This window comes from Sapajus apella, unplaced genomic scaffold (genome assembly GCF_009761245.1).
Source record: "Sapajus apella isolate SASKATOON/1434 unplaced genomic scaffold, GSC_monkey_1.0 scaffold38, whole genome shotgun sequence".
Lineage (NCBI taxonomy): Eukaryota > Metazoa > Chordata > Mammalia > Primates > Cebidae > Sapajus > Sapajus apella.
Window position 1 is genome coordinate 2,408,074 of NW_022436978.1, and position 22,517 is coordinate 2,430,590.

Below are 22,517 nucleotides of genomic sequence, written 5' to 3' on the forward strand. Positions count from 1 at the left end.
GGGCAAAGGGTTTCAAAATATGAATCCTGGAGAAAGACTTAAGAGCTAATAGACACGACACTAGAGGAATTACCTGAACACAACCTGATGGAGATGAGTGCTTCCAAACCAGTGCCAAAAGATGAGAAAGACGTAGACGTAGTGTCGGAAAACACACTGACATTAGACAATCTGGAAGAAGGGTTTCAATTATTCAAGACTGATTTTGACTTATTTTATGACATGGACTCTTCTATTATACAGGCACTGAAACAAGCAAATGGTGAAAGAAGGACTGGTACCACGTAGAAACATTTTTAGATAAATGAAAAAGAAAAAGTGAGACGAAAATTGCTATATATTTCCATAAAGTCACACTGAGTGTGCCTTTCTCTCTTGACTCCCCTTCCACCTCCTCCAACTCTTTCTCCTCTGCCACCCCGAGACAGCAAGACCAATCTCTCCTCCTCCTCCTCCTCCTCAACCTACACAAAATGAAGACTTTTATGATGATCCACTTCCACTTAATGAATAGTAAATACATTTTCTCTTCCTTATGATTTTCTAATATTTTCCTTTCTCTAGCTTACTTTATAGAAAGAATATAGTATATAATACACATAATGCATAATATATGCTCATGATTTATGTTATTGGTAAGGTTTCCAGTCAATAGTAGGATATTAGTAGTTCAGTTTTGGGGGAGTCAAAAGTTATATGTGGAATTTTGTCTGTGCATGAGGTTGGCACCACTATCCCTTGTGTTGTTCAAGGATCAACTGTAAATGCTTGGACTCAAAATATAAAAAGAAATCACAAAGTATAAATTAATAATTGTTTTATGGGATGTCTTCAAAATGTAGCATTAAGTCAACTAGAATTCAATCATTAGTTACATAAAAACATAAGGGTTAAGTCATGAGAACTATGATTCATTCTCAAACACTTACACAGAAGTTATATAAATCACCTCAAAGTTACATTTAACATGGGAAATAGGGATAGCTGAATATGTCTGCTGCCTTATGATATGCTTTCCAAGAGAGGGCGTGTCCAGGGCCCAAACCAACCCACAAACACACTATCTGGAACCAGCAGGAACTCACAAATGTTTGTTGAGATGTTCCTGTTTATCTCCAATTCAATTCTGCAAGCATAGCTCAGAGCTTATTATGGCCCAGCTATACTGTTATTATATTATAAATACTTCTTGCTTCAAGGAGCTTGTAATATAGTAGTGGGGAAGACAAACTTATATAAACTGGCTAAGAATGACATTTCCATTTGAGTTCACTTTGTTTTTCATGTATTATTTATCTGTCTCATTAAGAAAACTTCCAGTCATGAACAGCTTGCACTACGCTATTCAGCTCTTCAATACGACTACACAGCCCCAGCTTTGTAGGCAAAACTTCCTGAGCAAATTTAATTTTTTGTTTTCATTTCTAAGAAAAGATGCAATTGGTTAACACCTTTATATTGCCAGCAGTCTGGGGAAACATTTAATGAAGACCACAGATCTAGGAGGACCCACATTTCTGAATAAGACACTCTTAAAGGTACTCCATCCTAGTACAGGCTGTCAGTATATCTCTTTTTGTAATTTGCCACTTGTAATAATAATAAATCTAAATGTACATTTCTGGACATTTCTACTGCAGCACCTGATGAAAATTCTGGTTCTCTGTTCAGGACAACTCTCAATTTCAAAATCATCACACTCACCCACAACTTTTCCACACACCTGTTAAAACCTAGCCAATTCCACTGCCTTCTGGAAGACTTTTCTGAATCTCTCCTCTCTAGCCTCAACAAAAGTGAACTATCTTGCACCCTCTCTGAACTGCCCCACTACTTACTGTCTGCTTTGAAATTACTCTGCAAGCTTTCATTTTCCCTTGACTTGATTAAAAGGCCATTTTTGAAAGACATCAACCCATCTTGTTCACTGTTCCCTTCCCCATTGTGTCTTGTGAGCAGCCAGCTTCCCATGAACAGCTGCTGAATACACAGACTGAGCTGTGGGTTTAACTCAAATGTTTACACATAAGGGAGTATGGAAAGAGGATTTGGTGCATATCATCATCTTTACAATAAATTTTTTTCTTGTACTCTACAAGAAGGCGTTCCCTACAACCAATTCTTAACATTTTTTGAGGTAGGCTTCAGGTTTTGATGATTTTGGTGTTTGTTCCCTTTGGGGTGTTGTTAATGCATTAAAATTTATCAGAGAAACTAATCTCTAATTTGGGCTACGTAATTGCCAACATCCGCACATTCTTAGAGGGAGTCGTATTTTATGGTGAACCACTTCCTTGCTTGACCTCCTTTAATGCATGTGATAGTGATTCCACTAATCTGTCAGCACTCTCCAATACTCTGCAGGTCACTAGGGTGTTTTGAAAGCAACTGAAAATAGCCTCTTGCCTACTGCAGACCTACTCAAATGCCATATCTCCTGTAAAGAGCCCTTTAATCTGGGCTTTTCTCTTCTACAGGGTCTTGGCTACTTTCTCAGTAGCCAAGATGGGGCAAGACGGGGAAGTTGAAGAGAACCTGCATGGTAGAACTTCGTGCAAGAAGCCATGCTGCAAAGATCTTGCCTTCTTAAAAATAATCTCCTATAATGATTTCCCCTATCTTCCGCCTACTTCCAGTGCATATTTCTCAAACTTTTCTCTTTCCCATATAACCTTCAAGATTTTTACATTTTCTGTATATCACCTATATATATATATTACTTAATCATTTTCTTCGTTTCCTCTTTCTACTTAAGTAAAACCTCACCTTAGTCCTCCTACATCCCCCAAAATTTATAGTTTGGGGGCAGCTGGGGCTTTCTGAGTCCCTCTATTTCTTCCCTCAGATTTCCCCCTCAGATAATTTCCTCAGACTTGCTATCATGGCCGCAGAACCTTGCAAACAACAGGGGTTCTGTAAATAGTGGCAGGAGCTTCCCATTCCTCCTTTGCCAAATCTAGGTTGCAAACACTCAGAAATTGGTGGTCTTAGTATTATGACTGGTAACTTATAAAGTCGTAAGAGTCTCATTTCATAATAATATAAAAAGAATTTATCTTCATTTTTATTTAGGTTGAACTCTGCTAAAAGGTACAAAATGGACTTGTGTGCCTCACTCCAAATTTACACACACACATACACTCACTCACACACACACATACATTTTAAAAAACTGTCATAGCAATTAAAAAAATAAAAACACAGAGCCTAAGAAGATCACTAGTAAAGTAGGGTGGAGCTGTTCTTCTTCACAGCTCAAATCCTTTGCTTTGGTGACCAACCTGCACTAGTAAACAATTTGAAGTCCAAGTTCAGCCTTTTCATGAGCCCAATTCATCACTTTAAGACCAAAAATACATGTTCACATTTGTTGACAATATTTAGACAGCTTATGTAACAACATTCAACTCTGCTGGGTAGATTGGCTAATGGTGATAACCTCCTTGGTATGGAAGATTTTAGATTAAAGTAGAATTTTCAATTACAATAACTAGCTGATGGAGTTTTGCCAGAACAACTTAAAAAATCCCCAAGCCACAAATGTAATATTTGCATTATACACCCACTCCTTTGGTTCCCCTGAATTAATAACGCTTCGCAGCACAGGAGTTGACCTGTGAGAAGATAAATGAGCTTTTCAAGCAATGTGAACCGATGAACAACTTTGTATACTGACCAGTGAACTGATTAACAACTTTGTTTACTGACCAGTGAACTGATGAACAACTTCTTTTACTGACCAGTCATAAAAGTTTTTATGAACTTCTTTATCTCTCACCCACAACACCTTGTGAAGTTACCTTCTCACTATGTGAACACAGTGAATGTCTACAGAGGAAAGAACCAAATATTATGAGGACTAACTACTGGAAGGGAATGTGTCTATTAATAGCTCATTATAGGCACTAAATAATGGCAACCATTGTTATCAAATTCAACATTCACTCACTCACTGAACAGAAATGTGGAGGTGGGATGGTAAAGCGGAAGTTTAAGCTTGGAAGGGGTTATTATGCAGGGTTAAGAGAATCTGCCCTTATGGATCTTGCAAGAAGGCAGGGATCTTGCCCAAATGCCATTGCAGTGCCAAGGGTAGGGAGCCTAGCCAAAGGTGAAGTTGGACATAACCATGCCACTGCCTCCAGGCCATCCTTCCATGTGTTGGAGTGCTCCATGTGACACATAGGAGAACCTTGCTTACTGTTCTTGTCCCCAAAGCTCGAGATCCTTCTGTAGGCAAATGCCTACACATCACTGCTGGATCACCTGAGTGAAGGACTCTGAGCCCCTGGTATTTGCAATAATCGATCTCATCCTACACTTGTCCTTCCAAGCTAGCATTTGGTCCTGATCTGTGATCACTCCAGGAAAGTCGGCAAAAAGTGCAAATTCCAAGGACCCAAGCTACACTTGTAAATCAGAATTGCTGGAGATGAGGCCCAGGAATTTGTTCAACAAGCTGTAGTTCCAGGCACATGGAACCTTTTGAAATTTACTGCTCTTGGAGAAAACGCATGCATTTTGCATTTTTTAAATATGATTAAAAGCTGCTAGAGACTTTTAACCGGCAATATAAGAGAAGATAATAACAACAACAGTAACAATGGGTGGAATCGTGGGGAGGGGTCGTTTGAAGCTCTATTTGAGAAGCTGCATGCGTTGATGATGTTGGCCTGTCTCAGCCACCTTGACGCTCAGGTAGGAACTCCTGAAGAAAAAAATAAGTCTGGGCCGCGGCCCATGAGACGGCTGAAAGGTCTGGGATGTCCATTGCGTTCTTAGGGTCGCCTAGGCCACAGGAAGTTCTGGACAAGAAGTTCCCAACAGGCCATAAGCAGACGACCCGAGGCGCGCAAGCGCGTTGGCGTCCCCAAACAACTCCAGGCAGCGCAACCCTCCTGCTACCTTCAGCGCAGTCGGCTCCCAAAAGCGAACGTGGCACAAAAGGGTGGGACTTCCGGCCCTGGAAGCCAATGCGCATGTGGCAGCCAACCGGTTACGCAATACTTTCTGTCGCGTGATCCTGAGAACCAATGAAAATGCATAATTGCAGTCCACGTGTCTCGGTTTCCGTTAGCAACCAGAGGCTTCTAAACAACCTAGCTTCCCTCCGCATCTCTGGTCCAAACAGCCTCGGCGATCGCAGGTTTGGCAGGGCACCGCCTGGCCTTTCCCGTTCCTTTAGGCTGCTGGCTACCGCCAGCCGCCTGCCGCCATGGTGAGTAGACGGCTCTCTGGCGCCGCACCGCGCCCCGGAGAGAGCGCGGCCGGGGCTGGAGACACCGAGCGGGTGGGCCCGGAGTGATTACGTGGCCTCGTTGGGTTTGGGGTCCCGCTCCTCAGGCTCACTTAGAAAGGCAGGCTGCGCCAGGCGCGAGAGGTTCTGTTAACCTCAGCCCAAGCCCTTCTGGGGTGTGGAGGCTTTTCCTAGCAGCTCAGCTTTGCCGCGTCGCTCCGTTTCTCTCGCCTGTTTCTCACTCTATTTCAGGAGGCTCCACGTTCACACACACACACGTTAACACACACGCAGGGTTCTCACTTTCAAGAAGCTCCAAGTTTACACACACACACGTACGTTAACACAAACTCAGGATTCTCAATTTCAGGAAGCTCGAAGTTTACACACACACATTAACCAGAGGAGAAGGGAGAACGAGTCCAGCTTTCTGTGTGATTGAAATCCAACTTTCTGATGTGGAAGTGACTTTAAGAATCCCAGCACCCCATTTTACAGCTTAGGAATTTGGGTGACGTTTCCTTTGTTTTGGCTTGCTCAAAAAAGACCATTAATCTCTTCAGCGAATATAGCATGCCATATTAAATACTAGTCATACTTAGTGCACAGCACTGAAGTGTTCAGAAAAATGGATGAAACCAGAGTTGAGAGCACCACTTGAAATGGCTACTGAAATAGCAACCAAAATTTCTCTTTAGCCCACACTGTGTTCCAAGCACTGTCTGGAAGCTGAGAATACACCTGTGAACTAAATAGATTGTTCCCTCCCCTTCTTGAGTTTAGAGCCTGTCCATTCATTCTCTTGATTTCCCTAAAATATCAGGAGAATACGTTGAAAACAAATCACAAAAAAAAAAAAAAAGATGCCTCTTCCTGTTCTATCTTCTGTCATTCCTTTCCATCAATTGACAACTGAGGCTTTGGAATCAGGCTCAGGTTCATTAGTAAATTACAGATAATAACCACACAAGGCTAACATGTTAAGTAAGATAATGCATAAAAAATAAATAGCACAGTACCTATGAAAATATTAAGCATTCAGTGTCTGATAGGTATTATTAAACAGTGCTCATTTTTATCATTACAGTTTCCTCCTTGTACTTCTTTTAAACTGTGTATGGATTGTATGGATTTGTGGGCATGATTAAGAACAGGTAACCATTTCTGAATACCTTACCCTCTCTTGTTCTATCCCCTTCCCCCTAAACACATGTACACAATTTATGGTACAATTTCAAGAAATTAGCTTGGCAATGCTCTGGCAGGATTTCTTGCTATATGTTTTCAGCTCTTATTATTATTAACAGAATATTTCTGCAACAAAATTCAAACAAATTCTGACTTCCCCACTTGGACACCATTGTTTCTAACCATTTTAGGATGGATCATTGTATCTACCGCATTTAGCAGGCAGTAAAACTGATGTCATTGGGGTTAAGTGACTTGGTGACAGACTGTTACCAAGGTAGATGGTTGCATAGCTAGACCTAAACCTGGTTTCTAATCTGGGCTTTTCCTATTATATCATACATCCCTACCTATTCCATTTCCTCTCTAATGATTTGAGATAGATACATAGAGTATATGTGTGGAAGTAAAGGTTTGTGAATAGCCATTTCCTAGGCTGACGCTATTTTTCCTTTTGAACTCAACTGTCCACTTTTACTCCCTTTCTTCATTCCCATCCATTTTAAAGGAACTTTTCTGTCATTTACCCTTCTCAGTTTGAATAATTTTTCTTTCTTGGTCCCAGGACAGTCTTAACTTTCCTTGAAAAGAGGGAAAGGAATGAACAGGTAGGAATTGGCTACGTGCTAGCACAAGGCACTATGCTAGGTATTGTGCAGCATAAGAAATGATTCATGCCCTCATAGTTTATAATCTAATTGGAGGAGCAAGACCTGAAAAAAAAAAGATAATCAGTAATAGAAGGTAGTGATCAGTCAGTGATGGTGCCAAAGAAGTAGCAGAGATTATGTACGCCAGCTTTTGGAGGAAGGCATATCTGCAGGGTTACTGAGGGCATGTTGGGAGGGGTCAAAGATTAAGTGAAACAGGTTAGGCTTTAAAGGGTGGGTAGGAATTCAGTGATGTGGTGGAGCATGTGTGTAGTGGCTGGTGAGAGCCAACTGTATGCATTTCTTCTCATCTCTTCATTCAGTGACATTATATTGGTGGCGTGAAATCAGCCATGATGGAAGTATTTATGGCATGGAAATCAGCAGTGCTACAAATCAGGCCCGCTACCTAGAAAACCTGCTGTTAAATATTTACCATCACACCACCGAGTAGGATTCAGATTCTTGAATAGGAATGCGATACTTCAGGATCAGAGTAACATAAACAAAAGTTAAGGCAGGAAATTTAAAGTCATGTTTCAGGACTGATGAGCAGACTAGTGTGGCTAAAGTAGAGTGTTCATTTAGTAGAGTCCTGGGAAACAGGGTAAGAAAGAGTAGGAGGTTTTGAGGAATAAAGAGTGTAAATTTAATACCATAGACAATGAATAATGATTAAGAATCTGTGTTTGTTCTTTATTTGTTTTTAGCAAATTGTGACATTGTTTTGTGATATTTCTAAATTGTGGGATATTCTTGCCCATACTGATGTGCGACTTTAAGAGATAATATTGTCTCTAATGTAAGTAGTCAGTTATTTTTAATGCGTAATAGAAATCTGTCTTGTTAGCCATAAGTCAGGTGCATATGCGACTCTAACCTGTTGCACCTGAGTACCTTATAGGTTTCCCTTTTGTTTCCTTTCTACTCTTGCTATCTCCATTCTGTTTTCCAGACCTTAAAGACTTACGCTACCTAAACTACTTTGTAAAGCTCATCAGCAGCTTAATTACAAATCCAACTAACATGGCTGATGCCTTGCTCTTAGCTGACCTGCTCTATTCTTTGGCTGCTAGCCCTACCTCCTTGGGCTTGCCTCTTAAATATCTGTCAAGCTGTCATTTGGTTTAAAGTACAGACCAGTTAGTGGTTCTTCCCAAATCAAATATACTTGTTAAAGCTGTATTTAATGGGGTAAGGGTTAAGTTGCTGTAACAGAGTTGTTTTTTGCTTTAAGGTTAAGTGGCCTGAAGAATACAGAAGTTTCTCTCTCACTTAACAGCCATCTCACCGCTTATCTCAGTGACAGGGTCAGTGCCTCTCCATGAGGTAGAGACATGGGTCCCTCTCATCTCACTGTTCCCCCAGCCTATAGGGCATTGATGTTGTCTGCATGATTCAGTCAAGTCCCCACCTCTTCCAGGTTTCAGTGGCAGAGGTACACCCCATATCTTAAGACCAGTTCTTTGGAACTAGATCACAACATTCCTTGCTGAGAAGTAGTCAGCAGTGTGACTTGACTGCAAGGAGGGCAAGGAAGTGTCATCTGGCTGGGCAGCCATGCATCCAGGAAGAAGGGAAGAATAGAATTTGATGGACATCTAGCAGTCCTGACCACAGGATATCTTAAGCATTTTCATTGTTGGCTCTTTGATCAGATCTTCAAGACTAACAATTAAATTACCTCTTTCTTTTTCAGGCAGAGTTGGGCCTAAATGAGCACCATCAAAATGAAGTTATTAATTATATGCGTTTTGCTCGTTCAAAGAGAGGTTTGAGACTCAAAACTGTAGATTCCTGCTTCCAAGACCTCAAGGAGAGCAGGTAGGTATCAGAGGAGGACTCTAAGCAAACCAAATAGGAACATGGATTCTTTCTGGTAGCTGGTATGGGGATGCCATAGCAGAGGCCAGACAATTTATGGGATTCCTCAGGATCAATTATTTGCTAAGAGCAGCTGCACTAAGCCTCATGGATATCTGAAACAAAAGAAGTTTTATTGTGGTGGAAGCAATAAATCTATCAGAAATGCATGTGATAGTTATAAGATGGCACAGTTTCAGAAGGGTAGTCAGGAAGTTGCCAAGGGCTTATGGATTAATGATGAGTTGTTGTATTAAAGATTCCAGAACTTTAATTACTTGAGTTATTAATTAAATAGTTAGAGCTATAAGACATGGAAATTAGTGAGAAAACACCTCTGTGTTTCATACAGAAGAAAGGAGAGAGGAAAACAGCAGGAAACCATGAAAACCTTGCTGACTAGTACTGAAATTGTTAGTTGATTTCTAGCATGAGATAATAATGGTTGAACCATAGTTGATTTGTAGCAAGAGATGAGTGTCAAGTGAGACATAAGTGAAAAAGACCTCCAGGTGAGCTCCAAGTGCCGTAAACCCATGAATGTCTCAGTAGTAGAGGCCATTAGCCTTAGATCATTCAGCCCATTCAACTTATCTGGTAAGCTGGTTTCCTAACCTCCAGCAGATGAAAGCAATAATTTTAATTAGCAAGAACATGATATGTTCTATTAAAGAATATAAAAATATTAATATTTTAATAAGGACTTTTGTAAAAAAGAGTTTTGGTTTTTTGAGACTAAATTCTGCTAACTAGATGAAACATTGAAAAATTATAAAACAAATACTATTAACTTGCATTTATGATAAAGCTTTAGTGTAAATGGATCTTGCCTGATGATGTCTTTTTGGAAGTAGGGAAGAAAGTAAAGCTGAGGTCGGGGTGGTTGCTCTTCATCTGCTGAGAGTTTGAGGGAGAAGGGACTTTGGAGGGTAGAGGTAGGGAGGGGAGAGGACTGTGTTACTATGATACTGTCACTGAAACTAGAAGGCACACATAGAAGCTTTTTTAAGGATTCAGCTGTTGGGCATGAATTGTTGCCCAGCATCATTGCTGAAGATGATTGTGGGGGTTTAGTCACCACCAATGTGACCATAGGCAAGTCACCTCCACTCTGCAGACCTGTGTTCCTATCTGTAAAGTAAGGAGATCGTACAAGATGGCACCACAGTTCTCTTACAACCCAAGCGTTTTCTGTGTGAGAACAGTTTTTTGTTTGTTTTTTGAGACAGAGTCTTGCTCTATCGCCCAGGCTGGAGTTCAGTGTCGCGATGTTCGCTCACTGCAACCTCTGCTTTCTGGTTTCAAGCGATTCTCCTACCTTAGCCTCCCAAGTAGCTAGGATTACAGGCATGCAGCACCATGCCCAGGTAGTTTTTTGTATTTTTTAGTAGAGGTGAGTTTTCGCTGTGTTGGCCAAACTGGTCTCGAACTCAAGTGATCCATCTGCCTCAGCCTCCCAAAGTGCTGGGATTACAGGCATAAGCTACCACGCTTGGCCCTGAGAGTAGATTTTTAATGCTATTGTTGATGATGATATTCATTTTTGTGGAGTAAGCAATGGACCTTTAAGGTAAGCTAGGTTTTTTTTTTTTTTTTTTTTTTAATTATTCTTTTGGGTCTCAAGAATGCAAAGAGAAGCAATATATAATTACCATTATTTCCCATAGGCATTTACTAACCTGTGACTAGTTCATACAGTTATTAAAATGATTTAAATGCTAGAGAAATATTAGAAAGAAATGAGACTATGCCTACCAGGTAACTTTTAAAATTATTAAATGTAGTAAGACTGAATTTCAGTGGAGTTTGAAATAAGACATTTATTACTAAAAAATTAAAGAAAAAAGTAGATGATGATTTTGGGGATGTGTTTAAGCATTTACTTGTATTAAAGGATGTTCACAATTTAATCATTTGAATAGATGACAAAAATTAATTGAGTTTAAATTATTTTCAACATTTTATTAATAAAATAGTTCCCAGAGAGATTTTTCACTGTAATCTTTGAAGTTCTTAGATTACATGAATTTGGATTTCTTAATTTTGTTGTATTTTGTAGATTTTTTTGTTGTTTATCCATAAGTTTTGGATTGTGGTTGTTTTTCAGGTTAGTGGAAGAGACCTTCACCATAGATGAAGTCTCCGAAGTCCTCAATGGATTGCAAGCTGTGGTTCATAGCGAGGTGGAATCTGAGCTCATCAACACTGCCTATACCAATGTGTTACTTCTGCGACAGCTGTTTGCACAAGCTGAGAAGTGGTATCTTAAGCTGCAGACAGACATCTCTGAACTTGAAAACCGGTAATAAAATTTGTACTTAAAACTGTGACAATAGTGGCCCAAGCATAATCTTAAAAGTTAGTGAACATCTTTGCTGCATATTTTCTTAGGGCGAAAATGTGAGAAAATTTGGATAGGGTAACAACAAAGCATCAAGTCACTGAGTGATGTCTTGGGTACCACGCAGCACCCTTTTAAAAGTTGTTCCACTGTTCCTAGGTATTACAGAGGCCATCGAGATTTATGAAATTGCTTTTCAGGCTATCATTATTTCTTACAGCATTTTTGTTAGCTTGTCAGTATTACAATCAGTCTTTATAGATTGGTCAACTAAGAAATAAAGATTATGAGACAGTTGAAAAATCAATTCAAATATAAATACCATCAATTCAATCTAGTAGCATTGGAGGTTTTCTAAATAATTGAATTTAAAAGTACACATTTATTAACTTTAAAATAGGAAATATAAAATACAAAAAAGTTTATAATATGGACATCAAAGAGCTCAAATTCAAAAAATATGGTAAACTTGGTGACGTTGAAATCATTTTAAGAACAGGCATGGCAGAAATCAGGAAGGACTGGCCACCAAGCCCTGTGAACTTCTCCAAGCATGGTCACAGCACGTCAGTTCATGTGCAGAGTGTTGAACAACACTGAGGACAACTTGTGGACTGGGGAGGAAAATCCTTTAACTTCTGCCACTGTCAGTAGGTGACTGGTGAGAAAACTGAGAAGGTGGCACTTAAAGAAGCTTAGAAGCTGACTGCTGTTAACTCTCTCAGCTTGTGTACAGTCAGTTCTCATTGACCTTGGCCAATCTTCAGATGGCACACCTCCACTATCTGTCTTTCCTAGGAATTTGTGATACTCCTTTTCAGGAGATACTATGGACTATTTTCATTTTTCTGAGGCTACTTTATTAAGAATCAGTTTGTCTTTCTTGAATCACCTTCTAGCTAACAATACATATTATATAATAAAACAATCTCATAGCACCTTAGGAATACAAAGTTGACTGTAAATTTCCCTCACTTTTATATTAACACTGTAGTATATTTCTAGCAGTAGATATTGCATACCTAGTAGGTGCAAAATTCCAGGTGCTGTGGATGATCACATCTGAGTCCGTGTGGTTTAGGTTCTCAACCATTTGCAACTAACATTCTTGATGTGGTGAAGTTTGGTCTACCTTGTGCTGTTCTCTCTGGCATATAATAGGTTGGTACCAGTGATTTTACTCTTCTTATGTGTGATATAAATCTGTTTTAAATGAATAATTTTTATCTTTGCTTTCATCTTCAAGAGAATTATTAGAACAAGTTGCAGAATTTGAAAAAGCAGAGATAACATCTTCAAACAAAAAGGTAACTTTTTGGTCATTGTAAATCCATATCTTAATAGCCAGTATTTAAAATTCTCAAGTCACTCAAAGAATTCAAAGATCAAACTGAGAACTCTTAAGGAAAAGCATTCAATTCAAGAGTAAAATTCAAAAATTGTCTCTCATATTTTCAGGCAAAAGAAAAAATGTTTTGGAAGTAACTATGGAAAACTGCTTTTGTCTGTGATGACCTAGACAAACACATGATCCCTAAGTCCAGTCTCATTCCCACCCATAAATACTCAGAAGATGCAGAGCACAGGCTGTCAGGTCAGCCACACCTGGGGATACATCCTGGCTCTGTCACTTCCTGGCTGTGTTATCTTGAGCAGGTTATCTGAGGTAGCTCAGCTGCATTTTACTCATCTGACAAATGGAGACAATACTAGTAGTTACCTACTTCTCTTTCTAATCATTCTCATTAACTGGAACGACGACTTACGATTCTACTTTACAGACATACGGTGAATACTCCATTGTTGGATAAACACTGCTGAGATGAATCTATGTACACACACATACAAAACACTTTCCAGTTATTCCTTTGGGTCATATTTCTGGCTGAGAAATTTCTGGATCAGAGGGCAAGGATTCTTTTGTTTTTAATACATATTACTAAACTACTGGATTACTTGTGCCAAGTTATTGTTTATCTGTAGTATATTTGCCTAGATCTTCATCAGTATTACAGTTTTTCACAGAATCTAAGGTTCATGCAGAAATCACTGTTTCAGCTCCCACAGGTTAAAACTCTAGTTCCTAGATGCTAGGCTCTATATCAGATCTAGCTTTGAGCTCCTTCCTTCCCTCCTCTCTTCCCTCATTTTCCTTCTGTTTGTATTTTTTTAAGATACAGGGAAGATAGGTTTTATTTTTACCCCGACAGGCATATCGTAGGCACTGGGAATAACAAAGGATGAATCCAATAGAAATCTCCACACCTGTGGAACTGACATCCCAGTGGATATGTTTATATATAGTGTCTTCCACTTGGAAAGTGCAAGTGTTCAGTGATTTTTATTCCAGGGTGATTTCAGTTTGGTTTCTTTATTTTGTTTCAGCCCATCATAGATATCACAAAACCAAAGCTTGCTCCACTTAATGAAGGTGGAACAGCAGAACTCCTAAATAAGGTAATGTTATTGTTTTGAGAAATGGAAAACCTCTAATTCTCTTCTCTCATTGCCTGAAAACTCTAGGATGGAGAAACAGAAGTGGAAGGTTTGATTCAGGTCCACTGAGGATAATTAGTTCACTATAGTAGTTTTACTTGATGGTACTTCATAGGCCAGAAGAGGGCATCCTTACCTTCCACAGAGCCTGAAGTAGCTCTTGATCACACCTTTTCCAGGTAAAGTGAAGAGCATGACATTTTGGACAGCATTTATTTATGGACATTGAAAGTTTGTGATCTGCAGTAACAAAGAGAAGGGTTTTTGCTTTAAGTTTGCAAAAATTATTTATCAGCACAGGTTGAGTATCCCTTATCCAAAATGCTTGGGACCAGAAATGTTTTGGATTTCATATTTTTGAATATTTACATTATACAGACCCAGTTCAGCAGCCCAGATCCAAAAATCTCATATCTGAAATTCTCCAATGAGCATTTTCTTTCAGCATCATGTCAGCCCTCAGAAAGTTTCAGATTTTGAAGCATTTCAGATTTCGGCTATTTTTCATGACCTTGGTATTCTCAACATTATACTAGATGTTGTTAGAGATAAAAAGCAGTGTAATACCTGATCCCTTGCCCTCAAAAATGTAATAGTTTTATTGGGAAGGTAGAACTGATGCTCTAGAAATAGAGACCAGAGAATACTCTCCTGTGTGCTACAGGTGTCATACTTGGTAGCAAAGAAGACTCAGTTGTGTGTGGATGAGAGTAGGTGAGAACAGGCTTTCAGATAAGGAGGCACCTAAGCTGGGCCTTGAAGGGTGAAGACCAGTTAAATTATAGAGGAAAAAGAAGTGAGTGTGTTGGGCAGGAGAACAGAACAGGCAGTGACTTGGAAGCGGCATGACTTGGAACAGAATGCAGTGCTCTCTGACTGGCCTGATGTGTTTGTCAGAGTCTAGTGGAAAAAAACACAGGTGACTCAAATGTTTGAGCTGTCTAAGAACAAAAGTGTTTGGCCTCAACTCAGTCAGAAGCATCTGTGGGCTTGAGCATGGTACTGAAATGAAGGAGTTCTCCGGATTAGGGTCAATGGTGTGCAGTGTAGGCTGAGAATAGACTCAGGATTTGCAGGACCAGCTAGCAGAGAGATGGCAGGGAAGGGGGTCTTTGGAAAAAGCTTGAAAACAGAGGGCTGAAAGAGGAAAGATGTGTCTGAGAAATTGAGAGAAAAGGAACTGGCTGTCTTAGAGCCAAAGCTGACTCGCAGATACTGAGGCTGATGGTCTGGATGAAATTGGGACATTACCAAAATATCAGTAGTGCATTTTTGAGCTATTATCTAATTTAAATTAAATATAAAACTTAGATTTTTGAGTGAAACAAGTAATAATTTCAAATATTAAAGTATTTTGGTTAATGTAATAAAACTTGAATTTACTCACAAAGGAAATTTCAAGACTTCAAGAAGAGAATGAGAAATTGAAGTCAAGGTTGAAGACCATTGAAATACAGGTAGCTGAGAAATGTTTTGACACAATTATTGACTTGCCTACAGATTAAATACTGAAAGTGTTTTGTTTAAACTTCATTATAGGCTACAAATGCACTGGATGAAAAGTCCAAACTAGAAAAAGCACTGCGAGATTTACAGCTTGATCGAGGAAATCAAAAGGTGAAACAAGTTTTAACTACCTTTTTCACATTTTCTAAGTAGAATGAAGTTCTGAACTTCAAATTACATCTTAATTACTGCTCACTGCACCCCACCCTCTGCCACTCCCTGAGATGAATGCCTCTGTTGTCCTGTGTTGGGACATCCTTGCTCCCAGAAGGCCTGGTGAGAACCAGTGGTCTTCCCTTTGTCCCTCCTCCAGGGCAGAGGGGACAGTACATAGCTCACATGCCTGCAATTTCCCTGGCCTACAAGATATTCTCACATTTTTTAAAAAGTGTTTCCCTTTCACTTTGACATCCAATTAAAGCGGGGGGAAAAGGAATGAAGAAAAGTTTCTAGTTAATTGGTTTATATTTAGGTTTTATTATAATGAACATTAAAGTTTGCCTTTGATGAGTGTGACAAACTGGTTATGAATCTGCAAATCCATCTGCACCTAGTGACACTATAGAGTACAGTGAAATCCAGTGTTAGAGTTCTTCAGGCCTCCGCATGTAACGACTGAATGTCACTCTGTCTGCGGGAAGTCATCGTATGTACAGTTCTGTCTCCTGTGGCCTTTCCATTGAGTGTGCATGCTACAGTATGATTTCATGTGAGCAGGACCATTTGAGTAGATACTCAGTTCAGCTGGCCTTCCTAGTGGTCATACTCTCATAAACGTCTGTTAAACAATCCCAAAATCTGCTTCACTGGGCTTTTGCTAATCTTTTTTCTATGAAAAATTTCAAACATACACAGGAGTAGAGAGGATAGTATAATGAACCTCCATACACTCATCACTCTATTTACCAGTCACCAGCGCATGGCCAGTCTGTTTCATTTGTACCTCTGCTTTCTTCTTTCCACCGCCCCCTTACGTTTTTTTGAAGCAAATCTCAGACATTATACAACTTTATCTGTAGATATTTTTTAAACAGGAGGATACTTCTTATATGGCTAATGATTTTCAACCATATTATATACCAAGGACCATAGATTTATAAAAACATGAATGTCCGAGAACAGCTTTATAATTTCCCATAAGTCACACAATTGCAAACATGTTTGGATGATGAATTTGTTTAAAAGCTTTTTGGGGCTTTGCTTCAATTTTACTTTGAGGTTTTGGACACAAAAACAACCAATGAATACATGCCTTTATTACTTGCAATAAAATAAAATCTTTTTTTCAAAGACCAGATTTCAAAAATGAGGAAAGATTTTTTTTCTTTTGTTGAAAGTACTTAAGTACTTTTTTTTTTTTCCTTCTTTTGAGACAGGGCCTCATTTTGTTGCCCAGGCTGGAGTGCAGTGGTGCAGTCATGGCTCACTACAGCCTTGACCTCACGGGCTCAAGCAGTCCTCCCACCTCAGCCTCCCAAGTGGTTGGGACCACAGGCATGTGCCACCATGCCTGGCTAATTTTTTAATATTTTTTGTAGAGATGGGTTCTTGCTTTGTTGCCTAGGCTGGTCTCAATCGCCTGGACTCAAGCAGTCCTCCTGCCTTGGCCTCCTAAAGTATTAGAATTACAGGCATGAGCCACTTCTCTTGGCTGAAAGTATTAAGTACTTCATCTACAGATTAACCAGTTGTAGACCATTTTACTGTCATATCAATACAAGTGTTTTTTCTGTCATGTATCTTACCCAGTCAAAAGCAAGATCCAGCCAGAGAGAAGATCCAGTGCTTGTATTATGCTGTAGTTGTCAAAGTATGCAAAAATATACATATAAAAAACTTAAAATCTTAAAAATTTTAAAAACCATGTAATCAGTAATTATGCTCTCATACTATTTCCTTGTAAATGATGACTAAAGTATGTCTATTAAATTTTTGGTATAAATTATATTACCTTTATCATTTTTTTCTATCATTTTGAAGAATTCAGACTTCTTTGAGGATTTTTTTAAACTTGGCTTTTCAAAATGAAACCTATTTACCATCTCAACCCTGTTAACACACATCTTGGACTGAAATACCAGCAGAGCACACGTCATATGTTATGTATTTGGAATTCAGTGACTACTGAGCGTCAGCTGTGTGCAAGATACCATGCATCTGGGGCCGACAGTGGACTGGCCTGCTGGTGACTCTGAAGAGGCTGGTGCTTACCCAGGCAGGCAAGGAAGGCTGGCATGCACACACAACACACATCATTTTTTTCATCTCCTATGATGTTGAATCACCATTCTAAAACAGTTATTTTTAGAATGTCAACATGAAATTATGTGCACGCATTTCTTTTTCATAGGATTTTATAAAGACCCAAGACTTGAGTAACTTAGAAAACACAGTCGCTGCTTTAAAGAGTGAGTTTCAGAAGACACTTAATGATAAGACAGAAAACCAGAAGTCACTGGAGGAGAATCTGGCAACAGCTAAGCACGACTTACTCAGGGTTCAGGAGCAGCTGCGCATGGCTGAAAAGGTCAGAAGACTGTGTTTAAGGGATTTGTCTGTTAATGTCCAATCCACTCATACACACAGTATAGAGGAATACTTGTGACTAAGATAAACATTGGACAACTGCAAATTCAGATCATTTTTTCTCAAGGTATTAGCCAATATGTTCTAAAGATTAATCATTTCTGGGCGCTGGTATTCTTCCATCTTTGGTACTAAAATATCTGTGATAATAAGACATCTCCTCTCCCTCTATGGTGTGGTGAAATGCTTCTCTGTAGGCAGCTTGAATCCTGCCCTACACCCCACCGTGTTGCTCTTCTGCTCTTTCTTCCCACAGCCTGCAGAGGGATGGGAGATTTTTTTCCCCAAGGATTTCTATATTTTCTTAATAATTTATATAAAATATGTAGAGAGTTAGAGTCTTCACTTTAGGGATTACACTCAAGAACGTGGGAGTTGAGACCGGGTGCAGTGGCTCATGCCTGTAATCCCAGCACTTTGGGAGGCCAAGATGGGAGGATCGCTTGAGGCCAGGAGTTCAAGACCAGCCTGGCCAACACAGTGAGACACCCCCCCATCTCTTAAAAAGAAGTTTAAAATTTGTTCATATAAAAAAATGGAAAAAAAAAGAATATGGGAGCTAAAATTTAACTAAATTAAAAATCCTTTTGCCAAAACATACTATTTTGGAACTTGGAAAAAAGTGTGCTTATTTTATTGGAAAATCAGTTTAATATTTCAAATAGCTTTCTTATATCTAGGGGCTTGAGTTATTTACCAACACTGTACTTGGGAAAATATTACTGTTTTATGCCTTCTCATTTGAAAGAATATATTTTTAAAGTTTGGATAGTCTTAATTTTATGTATCTTTTAAGGAAATTACAAAATCATTAGCAAAATACTAGTAAAATTCAAGCAAAAAAAACCTCACACATATTTATCATATTTGTTATCTCTTTCCTTAACTATTTTTTAGTAATGGGCTGACATTTTTTACTAAGCAGGAATTAGAAAAGAAATTTCAGCAAACAGGAGCTTATCGAAACATGAAAGAGATTCTTACCAAGAAGAATGACCAAATCAAAGATCTGAGGAAGAGACTAGCACAGTAAGCCACACTGATCCTGCCTTTGGATTTCTCTCTCTCGATTGATGTTTGTGCTCTATGAAATCTAAGCTTGTTCCAGAGAGGTCAAGCTGGTGGTCGTTGCTGGATCATGTAGTCCAGAAGCCTTCATGTGAGGAAAGTGGAGGAGCTCTGGCCTCCCCTCACTTGTAATGCCCACCAGGGCTGCTTTTTAGGTTCCTCTAGGCCTTTAGACTCCTAAAGTAAGCTGCCTACAGTAAGCTGCTCTTGGCAGTAGATTCACTTAGCAGGATATCAGACAGGAAACACAACACGCTAGCAGGGCAGCATTAGATAATTCTCTTCTCCTCAGTAGTATACTCTCAGCAGTCCTAGAGCTGGTCTTACTGTTCCCCGAAGTGACAAATTAAGTTGGAGAGAAGGAGATCCATGGTGATGGGTGTCATAGCCAGCTTGGCGTAGAAGTCCATGGTCTACATAGGATTAGTATCTCTTGTAGCAGTCATTGATGCCCAGCTAGGGATATGTCCAGTTAAAAGAACTCATCACACAGGGGAACCTGAAGTAGTGGCTCCCACCACGTATTTATAGTTCCTCACAGCCCTCCAGGTCCAGATGTGATCATCTAATGTTTTGCCTGGAAACTGAGTTGACATTTTACCTTTATCAGAGTTCCAGGGGAGCAGAGCTAGCAAGTGAATTCAAGGTGAGATTTGTCCTTAGAGAAGCAGATTTGCTAATCCTTTACTCACATAGTTGTATCGACTATTCTTGTCAATTTGACAATTGAGGTGATTATGCTAAGTTATCACAGGTCTAAATGCCAAATATAGAGACTTGGAGTCTTAGCAGTGATCCAGCCCATCGTTCTACCTGATGTAAAAATCCCCTCTGAGTCACTGTCAAAACTAAGTTGAATGTGTCCAACTTCTACCATAGCAGTAATTTGAAGTGAGAAATAGAGCGTCACTGATTTAGTCACTGCAGTTGCTTCAGGTAAACTTATTCGGTAATAACAACAACAAAAGGTATCCTGACATTATGTTCTTAATTTACATCTCCAGATATGAACCTGAGGATTAAAACTGAGGATTGCATCTGGAAGCTGACACATAGAAACATACATGCTGTCTCACTGAGGCATGTCACTCAGGCATGTATTCTGAAGAATTTTGTCATATCCCCTTTTTATTTTTCTAATATTTAGACTTTGCTTCTAATATTTAAAACTAGAGTTCATATTTTCAGCTAATTGAAAACAGGGAAAACCTAGTGATTTTGGCTGGTCATCCCACACACCTCTCTAATGAGTGTTCCACAGTCTTAGCTCGCACGCACTGAGAATTCTTTAAAGAAGAGATTTTTAGAGCGCAAAGAAGAGTCTTATCCTTCTGCATTAGTATAAAGAGTCTATCTTTTTAATAAATGTTAAAGAAGCTAACAATGCACTTATGCATTCCCCATGAGTAAAAATAAATAGCATTATTAAAGATAGTTATTACCGAAAAAAGACAGATATTACAAATAAATATGTCTCTTTATTTTTAAAATGAAAATTCATTTACTCTATTTGATGATGAAAAAACTATGAATTCCTTGAAAATGTGAATTCTATTCCACCTATTATGGGTAGCCTTCTTACCAATTATAAGGAAAATTAACAGCAGTGAACATGAACATTCATTTAAGCTCCCCAGTCTCCCCATTTTAAAGACCATTTGTCAGAGGTGGCTGAACGTTTTTGGCAGCATGACTTTTCATGAGTCTGTGTTACTAATGTATAAGTCAAATCCATCCTGCACTTCTACAGTTTAGAAAGTATCTGGACTCAGAATAAATGTAGTATTTATACTTGTTGCCAGAATATTCTTTTACATTTTATGTTAAATAAGAACACTTTTTAAAAGACTTAACATAAAATCAGCTATCAGACTTCAGATTGGACTTTATTTATGTGGATCTACAGTAATTAGATTTTCCAGAGGTTTTCACTGTATTTTTATTGGCCTGGTTTTTTAAGAAGATTTTAGACAAGTCATTAGGAATTGGGTGTCATATCCACACTTGTGTAAGGCAGCAATATACTGTAGGGATAAACAAAGTCAAGTCTGTAAAGCAGTAATCCATCAGAATGAAAGTCCTTACTCTTCACATATTTAGTAATTTTTCCTGCTTCTAAAATTAAGAGTATCACACCCTAAATGAACACCGTCTACTAAGAGACATCCAGTTCCACAAATGAAAACATTCCACTTCCATAAATGAAGATTTGATTCCAAGAGACGAGTTTACTGATTGGAGTATAGGCTTGTTATTATTTTTAGTCAAGCTTTTAATAATAGCCTTGAATTTATTATCTTTCTTATAAGCTTTTGTTAAAATAGTAAAGGAACAAATGACAAAGGGTAAGATAATTTCCCTGCAAAAGGACACAGAAGGCAGTCTTAAGAAGATGAATGGATCAGAGAAGGGACAGAATCAAATGCAGTAACAAGCCGGCATTTACTATATGTTTCTTCCTCACCTCTCACCATATTTATGTCACTTATCAGTTTCTGTGTCCTTTTGGAGCTTTTGTTGAGGGCTTCAGTCTCACCCTGTATTTCTTTAGCCCTAAACTGACACTCTCTCCGAAAATCCATTCCATTATCTGTGGCCCAAGATCTATATAATTCAGAAGCAGAACTTTTGGCTAAAGGGCTAGTGTGTCTTTCAGAAACCATTCAATTATTTTCTCCCTATGCCTTTCTCAGTTTGATACCAGTGGGGAAAGAAGGTACGTTGATAAGAAACCTATATTGCTGGGTAGAATTTGTACTTGTTTTCTTGGTAGCAATTTTGAAATATTCTGTAGAGTATGTTCCTATTGTTTAATAAAATATTTCTAAAACCTTAAAACCTAACTATGCCAAGCATTAAGATAAACAGATATGATGTCCTTTGACATAAATCAACATGATGATTCCTTCACATGTAAACACATTTCAGTGTTTCCGGTTTGTCATTTGTGTGTGTTGTTGCTTTTATTTATGCTCTACCCTTAGCAAAATACAGTTTTCAGTTTTCATTGTTTTTAGTAGTTTCCCAACTTTAAGATTTATCTCATTTAACTGAGAAAGAAAGCCTTTTTTGTATATATATTTTGGATTTCTAAGAATGTTGGTCTGAGCCTTGATTAGACTTTTAATGTGCTAAGTCAGATAGGCAGCCTGTGCATTGGTGACCATCATAATGCAGCTTTGGTTTAATTTAATTCAGGGCTGCTGCTAAGTTATGTGCAGACTTTTTGTTGACCAAAATAAAATGTAAACGGTTTTTGTTATTAATTTCTTCTGTTTGACATTTAAGTGTTCATTTTTTTCTTTATGTATTACATTTTGAACCTATATTAAATAAATGTTTATATGATCATTGGCTTATGTCTTATAAAGCCTTTACTGTTCATTATTTCCATTCTGATTAACTGAAAGAGATTTATAGAGATGTTCACATTTTAAGCCCTTGGTGCTTTTAGGTATATATTGGTGGCAAAAAATTTGGCATTAATGATTTCCCTCTGCTTATGTGTAAATGCCTATGTTTCAAAGCTTTGCCACTAGATATTCAAGACATAATTTGTTACGTAAGCCAGTCTTCCAGAAAG

The 22,517-nt window shown here is 38.7% G+C and overlaps 1 protein-coding gene across 1 annotated transcript; it reads left to right on the forward strand.

Annotated features, from left to right (window-relative positions):
• Positions 1-5,037: 5,037 nt before the first annotated feature.
• Positions 5,038-22,283, forward strand: LZTFL1 (leucine zipper transcription factor like 1). Its single transcript, XM_032298033.1, has 10 exons — positions 5,038-5,218; positions 8,774-8,898; positions 11,045-11,239; positions 12,525-12,585; positions 13,664-13,735; positions 15,166-15,231; positions 15,314-15,391; positions 17,631-17,807; positions 18,792-18,895; positions 19,939-22,283. Exons 1-10 carry the CDS (start codon positions 5,216-5,218, stop codon positions 19,955-19,957), a joined length of 900 nt encoding a protein of 299 aa, XP_032153924.1. The 5' UTR covers positions 5,038-5,215; the 3' UTR covers positions 19,958-22,283.
• Positions 22,284-22,517: the final 234 nt, after the last annotated feature.

What these genes read in the sequence shown, in the direction of transcription:
- LZTFL1 (XM_032298033.1), top strand. An exon ending in CAAGACCTCAAGGAGAGCAG is followed by an intron (nt 8,899 to 11,044) that starts GTAGGTATCAGA and finishes GTTGTTTTTCAG; the next exon opens with GTTAGTGGAAGAGACCTTCA. An exon ending in AGCTGCGCATGGCTGAAAAG is followed by an intron (nt 17,808 to 18,791) that starts GTCAGAAGACTG and finishes TTTACTAAGCAG; the next exon opens with GAATTAGAAAAGAAATTTCA.